The sequence below is a fragment of the Mangifera indica genome, chromosome 8 (genome assembly GCF_011075055.1).
Source record: "Mangifera indica cultivar Alphonso chromosome 8, CATAS_Mindica_2.1, whole genome shotgun sequence".
In the NCBI taxonomy this organism is placed as follows: domain Eukaryota; kingdom Viridiplantae; phylum Streptophyta; class Magnoliopsida; order Sapindales; family Anacardiaceae; genus Mangifera; species Mangifera indica.
The window spans coordinates 14,723,459-14,735,248 of NC_058144.1; the positions used below are offsets into that span (position 1 = coordinate 14,723,459).

The 11,790-nt window shown below is 30.8% G+C and overlaps 1 protein-coding gene across 2 annotated transcripts; it reads right to left on the minus strand.

Moving 5' to 3' along the window:
- Nucleotides 1-356: 356 nt before the first annotated feature.
- LOC123224406 (calmodulin-like) lies at nucleotides 357-5,108 on the minus strand. 2 transcript variants are annotated; one of them, XM_044648062.1, is made up of 5 exons: nucleotides 4,976-5,108; nucleotides 4,626-4,783; nucleotides 4,459-4,536; nucleotides 4,129-4,268; nucleotides 357-438 (listed from the first exon to the last, which is right to left on the minus strand). In XM_044648062.1, exons 1-4 carry the CDS (start codon nucleotides 5,049-5,051, stop codon nucleotides 4,134-4,136), a joined length of 447 nt encoding a protein of 148 aa, XP_044503997.1. In that variant the 5' UTR covers nucleotides 5,052-5,108; the 3' UTR covers nucleotides 357-438; nucleotides 4,129-4,133. The 2 variants fall into 2 exon arrangements, with proteins under 2 accessions (XP_044503997.1, XP_044503996.1); XM_044648061.1 differs by lacking the exon at nucleotides 357-438 and having other exon boundaries at nucleotides 3,915-4,268.
- Between the last annotated feature and the right edge of the window lie 6,682 nt (nucleotides 5,109-11,790).

Below are 11,790 nucleotides of genomic sequence, written 5' to 3' on the forward strand. Positions count from 1 at the left end.
CAAAATTCACACATTGGATAGGGTTTAGAACCCAATGAACTTAAAAGCCCACTTCCTCAAGTTGAATTAATTTTCTTTCTCCAATATGACCTAATTTATAGTGTCATAGAACCATGACGTTTGTTTCATTTTGAATTCTTTTATAAGTAATAAATTTTATACAATAATCATTCAATTCCATTACATACAAATCATCTGCATTTATAGCTTTGCCTACTATAATATTTTCACAAAATATCAAACATTCATTTCCATTAAATTGAACATTGTAACCAAGCTTACATAATAAGAAAACAAAAATGATATTTCTAGTGGATTTTGCAAAATACAAAACATTATAAAGTCTCAAAATGCGCCCCAATGGTAGTCTAACTTGGCAAGTTCCTATGGATTCAGTTGCAACCTTTGCTCCATTTGTCATCTTCAAAATGATCTCGCCTTGTAACAAAACAGAACTATTATGAGACTTTATAATATCCCCAATCATATGTTATGTGTAAGTAATACCTTTCTATTGTCAAATTTAGATTGAATTCGGACTCATGAATCATCAAAGCCCTAATTTTGATTCTATACAAATCATCGATTTAAATATTCAAAACTCATCATAACAAACATCTTTTGCATGACTTGCATTATGCTTTGGATAGAGATTTGATTTCCAATATTTATTAATGTTTGCTTCAAAATTCAAATTCGGGTCTAATAAGTGGATATTTAGAACCTAATACTTTCTAAGTAAATGAATCCCATCTTGAACATCATTCTTCTCTATATATAAATAACACATGACCAATAAAGTTTGTCTTATAGGATATGATTAACCTCGTATATATACATCATATGAGTCACACGTATCTATATCAGATCTGACTGTGATGTCATAGGTCAAAGGATTACTTCATACACTAGTATAATATTACAATAAATCATTGACTATGATTTAATAACCACATGCTTACCGTTGTTGGTCACGTTCAAAAACGATTCTCTAACTATTAATCCGTAATAATACTATAATGACGTGACCATCTTTGTCACTTGTACTAATGTCATCTCATGACATTCAATAAAGGTATTTTATGTGTCTATTTTGTGATATAATTGCCCAAGTTATGTCATGTTCGTAGGGAATATTCGATGACTTAGTTTGTATATTAAGTGAGTCATCCAAACAATTTATATACATACTTTATATCATCACAAATAAAGAAAACAACTTATTCATATGAACAAAAAAACTACTTCTTTTATTAATAAGTCATGATAAATGTACACACAAAATTAAAATGGCCCCAGAATCGACAACGCGAATGGTTCCTAGGTCATACGCTAATAGTTCAAAGCAATATCGTTTGGTCATTAATAAAATGCCAATTCATGCATATTGATGGTTCCTTGAGATAGACACTAAATATGTGTGCCAACCTTGAAGAGAGGTCGTATGACGAAAAGATCAAATTGTTAAAGTAACCATATTATTAACAGGTTAGGATTCAATCACTGACACTTTGTTAGTCAAGTGATCATGATATCTTATTGAAGACCAATCTTGGTTTGTGTATCCTAGGTAAAAGAACTTGACACAAATTTGTCCATTATTGACCTAATAAAAAGCCTATAAGTTACACATAATAGAAATTGATTAAACTCCGGAGACATAGGATTATTCAAGATGAATTTGGTCTGACATTTAAATGAATGATTTTGAGTCTTGAGATGTTTTTAGGCTCAAAGTGAAAGTCATTGTATTTAGAGATCAAAGTATAATAATTTCAATATGTTTAAATGTGATATATATTATGAAGGTTGACTTTATCTAATTAGATAAGGATAAAGTCAAATATGGATAATTTTAACCTACACACAACCGTGCATGGATCATGCATGGGCATGCATTATTCTTGAATAAAGATTATCCATGGATCTTATCCACCTCAAAATACGGATATCCATATTGTACAGATAAGATAAACATTGGGGTGGACAATTGGGCATTCCCATGAATGATCATAAATGGTCTGTATATAAAGAGATGCGGTTTAATAATTTCATAGTTTTTCACCCTAAACATAGTTAGCATGTACGTGCATATAAACACCTACTCGTTCACAAGCTACCTAGTAGTTTTCTTGTAATCTTTTGAGCCTTTGTTTGTTCATGTTTCGTGTGGATATCAAAATGCGACCCTATACTTGGGATTCTGAGTGATTGTAGCAACCTTTCGTCACTATAGAAGCCTTCAACGTTGGTATGGTTTCTTGAAACTCTTTATGTTTATATATATAAGATGTTTGCAACATGATATCTATAGATGGATCATGTTGTTTATGGCGTTTTGTGATTATCTTGTAAAATTTGAAATTACCACTTCCACTGTGTATTGTGTATTTTGCACTATAAAATCCCATCATTATTATGATATGAGCTTTTGCCTTGTTCAATTCTTTCAAAATCATTAGATCCTTTTTTTAATTCAATAATCTTTTCCTTTCTTCCACTTCATCCTGAAAAGTAATTAAGACCAAGAAAGTCATGTTTTCAAGTTGTAATTGAACACTTTCTATTTTTTATTTTTCTCAAAGTGGAAGGCTATTATCTTCTACCAAATATCTATAGATCTAATCACACAATCTTATAATAAGAATAAGATATATTACAAATGATTTACTAGTTACTAACAGAGTCTAGTAATGCTTTTCTTTAGATCCTTTGTTTCACTTTGATGGTATAATAAATCGGACCAATGTCAAAGAAATGAATGCATTTCCATACTATTAAGTATTATTCAATGACATGCATAAGAAGAAAGCTTCAAATGAAGCAGTGCATTGTTTTTCTCCCATGTTAAGACTAGGCATTCTCAAAAAGATAAATAATTTCCTTAGTTTTGAAATTAAGGTGGTGTTCTAAGTCGAGATCTATCAGGGAATTTCCCAAGTTGAAAAATCTTCTTTAGACTTTTGGGGGAGAAAATCAGAGATCTCTAACTCGATAGGAATGATGACAAGATTCCTTAGAAGTTTGTCTAGCCCTCAACTTCATTATCATTGGTGAAGAAAATTGATGAAGGGAAGGAGAAAGGTGAATCAACTGGTCATGGAAGTTAAAATTGACCGGTTTATCATGGTTTGGTATGTGAGTTTCAGAGAAAGGAAAAGAGATAATTTGATTGAGTGAATGTGTTACATCAATGAGATGGTGTGCTTCAATTAGAACCGCACCATATTAGTGTAATTTAAGTTAAATCACACCATGAGTTTGTTGGCGACTGTTAATCAATTTAAAAAAAAAAAAACATATATATATATATATATATATATATATATATATATATATATATATATAAAAGTAGTTATGATGAAAATATAATTTGTTTATACTATTTACGACACAAGTAATATTAACGCTATTATATATATATATATATTTATATGTTAGTAATGTTATGTGTATCTATTTTTAATGCACAAATGTATACACACATGGTTATGTTATTATATAATTATGTGTTATTTCATTATTAATTCAAAATTACTCAATCATATGGTATCAAATTTATGTATATATATTTGTGTGTAAAAAATATATACATATAATTTTATTTTATATATATATATATATATATATATTACAAAGTAACAAAAACTCTAAACTTATAAAACTATGTCTCACTTTCATGGATAAGTGAAAAAAAAAAAAAAAAAAGACTTTTCAAAACTAAAAATGTGTGAAATTATGGTTTCATGAAAGTCCAGATGAGAAATAGTCATTTGGCTATTTAATTATTTAATGAGACTCAAAAAAAAAACATCACTCTCAGTCAGATCCCATCTAAATCACTATGCAAGACCTGTTAATAATTGTATTATTTCATCTTATATATTATGATTAAAAATAACATTAGTTACGAGTAGAATAATTGAACTGGTTATTATTTGACAATAGTCATTGATTTTTTGAAAAAACAAAATCATGCATGTAATTGAAAAAGTCATCATATTGATGATTGGCAGAATCATACAGCCATTTTTTGTAATTAATTTGCACCTAACCCTAACTATTTCATGTATAGAACAATTCAATATTAAGAATAATTCTTCTGTAATAATATTATTATGCAGTTACCGCAATCAGAATGCCATCATCATCCTTGAAAATTCCTCGTAGCTGACGAGACCATCACCATCTAAATCGGCCTCTCTTATCATCTGTTCAGCTTCTTCAACCGTTAATCTCTCCCCCAAATTCATCATCACATTTCTCAACTGCAAATCCAATTTCAATCCTATTGGTCAATGATAATCAAATCTAAATTAATTGATTGAATTACTAGAATTTTTTCTAAAGTCAAAATTAGTTGTTAGGAAAAGTTTCGGTCAAAATCAGATCAAAAGTCATCCTCCTTAATTAGTTTTCATACGTTACATAAATTCAATGTATTGCTAATTTGTTTACCTCATTAGCTGATATATATCCGTCTTCATCTCTGTCAAATACTTTAAAAGCTTCTTTTAGCTCTTCTGCAACAGTATCCTGGATCAGTATTGAGTTTGATGATCAGTATGAAACCCTAATTATTTACTAATACAGTATACATATTTATATAAAGGATAATAATATACCTTCATCTTTCTTCCCATGATATTCAAGAACTCTTCGATATCTATGTTCCCATTTCTATCAAAATCAACTTCATTAATCATCTCTTGAACCTCTTGCTTTGTAGGATGTCCTTCCAGTGATTGGATCACTGTGGCAAGTTCTTCCGTCGTTATAAAACCTACATCAAATTATCATAAACCAACTAACTTTTAGATGTCTCAAAAATGAATTTGATCAAGCCCTAATGAATTTTGATATCAAACACACTTCTCAGATTCAACTAAAACATATATAGAAGATATAAATAAAACAGAATACAGTGTAATTAATGTCGAAGAAGAAGAAGAAGAAGAAGAAGAAGAGCTCATACCATCCGAGTCTTTGTCAATCATACAAAAGGCCTCCTGGAACTCAGCAACTTGTTCTTCTGTCAGTGAATCCGCCATAGCTGCTGTTTTTAGTTCAATTGAGACTGAGAAGCGAGAGAGTGAGGAAGATTTGAAGGAATATAATACAGTGCAGGTCCCCGTAACAAAACCATCTATATATTAGAAAGAAATGGGGGCTGTAGAATAATTCTTTGTGTTACAATAGTTTGACGCGGTTGAGATGAAGTTCCATTATTCAAAGGCTGAAAATTTTCAGAATTTTCTGTCTCTTAAATTAACGCTGATTGGAGGAAATTTTCTTATTCATCTAAACTATAAAGTTTAGACGTTTACTTTTGATCAGGTGAACCAAATAAATTAGGCCAAATCACTATTGCCCACCCAAGATTTCATGAAAGAATAAATTTTCATTGTTTTAAGTTTTAAAAAGTCAAAATTTCATTTTTTAAAATAATTATTTTACTTTTCTATAAAAATTACAAAATTTTCGTTAATATTTTATATAAATATTATATAGTATAACTAATTTAAAATTTTATCACTTAAATATCTCAAAAATATCAAAATTCTAATTAATTTTAAAATATTGTATTTCAATTGGTTCCATAAATGTAATTATTATTTTTTAAACTAGCAAAGATTATATTTTTTATAATTTCAAAAACAACCAAAATTTTTTTGAATTTCCTAAAACTCCCTGGAAATTTGCAATAACACTATTGACAGTTTAAAAAATTACCATTTGGCCCTTAAACTTTTGAAAAAGGAAAATAGAAAAAATAAAGGGGAAAAAATAAAGAGAACAAAGGAAAAAAAACAATAGAGAGAATAAAAAAAAGTAAAATTAAAAAAATACGTGCAAAATAACTTTTCTACTTTTTTACATAACGAAATTTACTAATTTAATGTGGATGAACGGCAAAAGTATAAATTTTTGAAACTTAAAAAATAAGAATTTATTATTTTGGAGAGAAGTAGTCTTTTAACCAGTAAATTATTAAGACAGAACAAAGCATGATGAAAAACTAGCCATATTAAAATGTTCAAGGTCAAGATGAAAAGGTAAGCAACGAGGTCATCAATAAGATTTTATAAATTATTAACAATTTAAAATTTAGTAGTTTCAACCACTATTTAAAATAGTTAATTAGGGTAATTAATTAGAATAACAAATTTTAAAAGAGTTATAAAAAATAATTTCCAACTCAATTGATATAGCTTTGCAACTAGTAGATTTGTGTTATAAATGAATTACCAGTCCATATAAAATTGGCCTTTGTCTCAATTTGACCAACTTCGAAACCCTTATACACCGCACATGCAAGTTGTCATCGGACGTACCATTCATCTTGACAATCCGAAGGGATTTTCAAGCACATAATAGTAAAAATTAGGCAGATCATTCATATTCATTTTTTTATTATTAAAGTGTAGAGATATTCTTATGTTTGCATTAATGATGGAGATGTCATTGATATGCGATTAGAATATTTTAATTTTAAGGTTTATTTGAGATAATTGATCATTTTGTTATCAAGTTGTGTGAGTGTAGTTGTGATCGAAAAATGTTAGAATCGCTTATTAAGAAAATCAAACATGAAATTAATCCTTCATCTACATAAATTTGTTAGTGTGCATGATTCACATTTAGGTAGACCTAACGAACGATAAAGTTAACTGCAAAATAAAATATAAATTTGTTGGAAAAAAGAATGAATTTTTGTATTTTATATATATTTGTGCACAAACTAATAGTTTACATATGCAAAGCTTGTAAGAAAGAAAATAAGGGAAACAATATATAGGATATCAGGGGAATTGATTCAATAATTTTAGGAAATCAAATCAACACCATTATGATTGCATAAACCAAGCCTAGAATCAAGCATAAAATCATAGAATTGAATAGGTGATTTTCTACAACCTCCCTCAAGTTGATGCAGTTTAGGAAACATATCAGAGCTTGTATTTATTAGAGTCCTTCAATGTAATGGATGCCTCCCTCAAGGTGCAAATTCAATGGTCTAAAGCCAATTTGTTGTCTGATGAAGTGAAATTGTTCTCAACCAAGACTTTTAGTAAACACATTTGTAGGTTAACAATGGGAAGGAACATGATTGAAGCTAATCAGCTTCTTCTCATGCTTCTTTTGAACAAAGTGACAGTTTAATTCAATATGTTCCATTCGTTTGTGAAACACTAGATTAGGTGTAATATAAACAGCAGATTGATTATCACAAAATAAATTGATTGGTCTTGAAACATAAAAAAACATGTCTTTAAGTATATAAGTTAGCCATACCATTTCCTTAGTCACCTTTGCCATGTATAGTATTCAACTTCTATTGAAGATAAGGATATAGTAGGTTGCTTCTTAAAATGCTATGTTAAAAAGGAGTTACCAAGAAAGGTAATAAACTTAGAAACTGAGCGTCAAGTGGTGGGGCATGCACCCCAATCAGCATCACAGTAAGTTTTGAGTGTGATGGAATTGCTAGGATAAAAGACCCCATGTTTAGGAAATTGGTATGAGTAGCGAACAACTCAAAGCGCCATTTTCATATGTTACTGATAGGGTTTCTTTGAGAAACTGACTGAAAAGTTAGATCAGGGCGAGTTAAGGTGAGTTAAAGAAGTCTTCCAATGAGTCAACCGTAAAGGTCAACATCTGGTAATGGCTCTCATGTTTCTATCATTAAGTTATGTGGTTGCAGAATAGGAGTGTCAACTTTGCACCCATTAGTTGTTCCAAATTCTTAAACAATATCTTGGGCATATTTATTTTGGTTCAGATGAATACCTTCAGTTATACATGAAATTTGAAGACCAAGAAAGAAATCCAAAGCTTCGAGATCTTTTACTTTAACCCAATTTTGGAGATAGGTATTGAATTGTTGACATGTTATTCCATTATTTCCAATGATTATTAAGTCATCTACGTAAACCAACACAATTAGCTAAATTTTATCCTTATGCATGATGAAAAGTGAGTTGTCTGACACACTGAGACGAAATCCATAGGCAAGCAAGGCATTGAACAATTTACCAAACCATTGTCTAAAGGCTTGTTATAAATCGCATATAGATCTGTTCAGCTTGTATACTAACTTGGGGCTTCTGACTTAGAGTCCTTAAGGCACCTTCATAAAAACCTCCTTATCAAGGTCTCAATTTAAAAATGCATTATTGACATCTAATTGATGAAGGTCCTAATTCTTCGTTGTAGATATGGCAATGAGGCACTTGACAGAGGCAAACTTGGTGATAAGGGCAAATGTCTCGTTTTAATCTAATCCTTTAACTTAGTTGAACCCTTTGGCTATAAGTTGCGTTTTAGGTCTCTCAATATTCCATCAAGAAGGTTTTTTGTCTTGAACACCCGCATAGATCCAAGAGTTTTCTTTCCCTTTGGTAATTCCACTGGAGTCCATGTATTGTTATTATTGAGAGCCTTAAGTTCTTTGTGCATAGCTTCTCACCATTAAAAATGTTGGACAGTTTCTTCATAACATGATGGCCTAATGTGAGTCTTGTCAATTACAAAATTAGAGTGAAATGCATGTGATTGTATCGTAATGGATTTAATACCTTGATAACCATCATATGTTATTAGAGTGGCTTGTCGTGGGGGGTGAGATATTTAATTTTAGACATAATTTTCCAAATATTGAGGTATTCTTTTCCTTCGGGTTGGCCTTGTTGATTGAGCGGAGGGCTGGATAACAACTTCTTCTAAACTTGTATCATTCATATTAAGCTCCGAACCTGTATCATTCATGCTAGGTGAAGGGATGCTTTCATTAGAGTTGTACTCTTCAGCTTTTGCTTATTTCTCATCTTTTTCATGATCTAAAGCCAATGGTGCTTAAGTTTGTGATTGGGTTGGGAGAGGTTCTTTTGTTAAGAACAGAAATATGATCTCATAAAACACAACATCATGAGGCTCAATGATTCTTTTAGAATCTAGCTCAAAGATCTTATAACCATTCTTGCCTTGGATATATCCCAAGAAAACTCATTTTTGTGCTTAAGGTTAAAACTTGTCAAGTGCTTTTGGCTTGTGATATGCATAGCACAAGCATCCAAGACTTGTAAGTGTGTTGTAAAAGACTTATGTTTGAAGAGAATCTCATAAGGAAACCGACCAATGAGATTAGAAATTGGTGTGATGTTAATTAAGTGAACAATAATTATCATTCGTTCTAATATCTCATAAGAACATTCGATCAGAATCTTATGGCTTGTGCAACTTTCAAGAAATGTTTGTGTTTTCGTTCCACCACCCCATTTTTGTTGAGGGGTGTGTAAACAAGTTGTTTGATGGTTTATGCCTTCTCTGAATAATATTTGTTTAAAGTTGCCTACTACAAATTTAACTGCATTGTTTGTATGAGCACTTTTCACTTGAATGCCAAATTGTGTTTTCACCATACGAATGAAATGTTCAAACAAAATAGGCATTTCATTTCTTCCCTTCATCATGTAAACCTATGTCCCCCTAAAATAATCATTAACAATTATGAGGAAATAGGAATGCCCATTGTGGCTTTTGATGTTATATGGACCCTAAATGTCAATATGGATAAATTCAAAAATATTTTTCATCTTTATTTTACTAACTATAAAGTTGTTTTGACATTAGTTAGCTTAGTGGAATGAATCACATAGCCCCAACTCTTTATTGAAATCAACATTATCTTTAATGAGTCTTAATCTAGATATTGAAGCATAACCAAGCCCCTGGTACAGGAGTTCCACTAGATCAGTTTTTTGGTTGCATAAGCTCTCTTCAGTCTATCCTACTAAAGCCAATAAACCCCTCCCCCCCTCCCTCAATTGGCTAGCCACTCCTATCATAATCTTGTTTGCAAGGTCCTAGATAACACAAAAGTTAGAAAAGGAAGATTATTGAGCAATTCAAATCAGATGTCTACTTTTTAAGAGATACCAAATTACAATTAAAACAGGGGACATAAAGGATGTTTCTGAAGCATATGTTCTTTGTGGCCTGCACTTTACCAATCAAGCTTACTTCAATCTGTTTTTGATCAAGAAGAGTAACCTTGATTGGTACTTTTAACTTAGCCTTTTTTCTTAGTAGAGATATATTCAATGTGATGTGACTGGAAGTTTTATTATCAAGTATCCAAAGATTAGATTTACTAATAAAGTTCACATTTTTTAATTGATTCTCTCCCTCCAATAATGCTAAAATTTGGTTATATTGTTCTTTTGATATAGTAAGTTAGGATGTGTGTTGTTGTGAAACCATTGATTGATTATCTTGGTCTAAAACTATAGCATGGATTGCAGACTTTCCTTTCCTTTTGCCTTGTTAGTTTGATAGATATCCATAAGCTCATTGCAGTTTTCTTTAATGTAGCCAAGTTTCTTACAGTGGTCATATCTTGACCTACCTTTAGCTCTTTACCCTCATATGCTTTCCTTGAATGTCATTGTTTCTATTGACATTAGCCTCCCTATGGCCACTTTCTTAGAGATTAATTACGCTTAGGCAGTAAACAGATTTAAGAAACAATCCTTACAAAGAATATTGGACCTCACAACTCTACATGCATTATTCAAGTCAAGGAGAAATTGATGAAGTCTTTCCTTTTCTTTCTCTTTTGTAGTGACTCTATAGATGCAACCCAAACATTTTGCATTATGTGGCTTAGAAAAGGATCTGAGTTGTTCCAAAAGCACATTCATTTTGAAATAATTTGTGAAGATACTCAAATCACCTTGGCATGTGTTTATGAGTTCTTTTTTGATTTCTTGTAGTCTCGGTCCACTACCTTGGGAGAATCTCTTTTCCAATTCTTTCTGAATTGTATAGGTTGTATCATGGTAAACAATGCTATCGTGCAATTCTTAATTTATAGAGTTGAGAATCCATGACATAATCATAGCGTTACAGGTGCTCCAATTCTTCTCGTTTGGATCTCTTTCATTGGGTTTTAGCAAGCTTCCATCCATAAAGCACATTTTGTGTTTAGATTTGAATGCATCGGTAATTGTTCTCCTCTATTTGGTATAGTTGTTTCCTTTCAACAGATGTGTGACCAATTGATTTCTTGGTCTATCAGATGAGCTTAATTGGTAGTGTGGAGGTCTATCATTCTTGATTGTAGCAACAACTATCTTGATTATTCAAAATGTTCAACAAATAACATACTTTGATACCATGAAAAGAAAAGTTCGAAAAAGAATGAATTTTTGTATTTTATATATATATATATATATGTATGTATGTATGTATGTATATCTCTCTGTGTGCGTGTACAAACTAATAGTTAATATATACAAAGCTTGTAATTATGAAAATGGTAAAAAGGAAAATAAGGGAAACAATATACAAGATACCAAGGGAATTGATTCAATACTCATAGGAAATCAAATCAATGATTTTAAGAGAATCAAATCTACCCAATTATGACTGCATAAATCAAGCCTAGAATCACAGCATTGAATAAGTGATTTTATACAAATTACACGCATTTGAACAAATTCTTATTTAGACACTTATCTGCAAAATACTTACTTTTGTAATTTTTTCATTCCTACTTCTCAATTCTCACCCACCAAAGAACTTAACTCAACAACTAAACCAAAAAATTACTCCATTCAATTATTTTGAAAAGCAACAACTTGTAACTTTTTTTTTTCTTTGGATAAGGAGATGGTGAAGAGATAGGCAAAGAACTTTGTGGTGGGGGAAAAGATTTCATGCATTTCTCATAACAAGAATTTTTTTTAGTCATAAGACAATTTGCATAATTCTTCAACAACATCC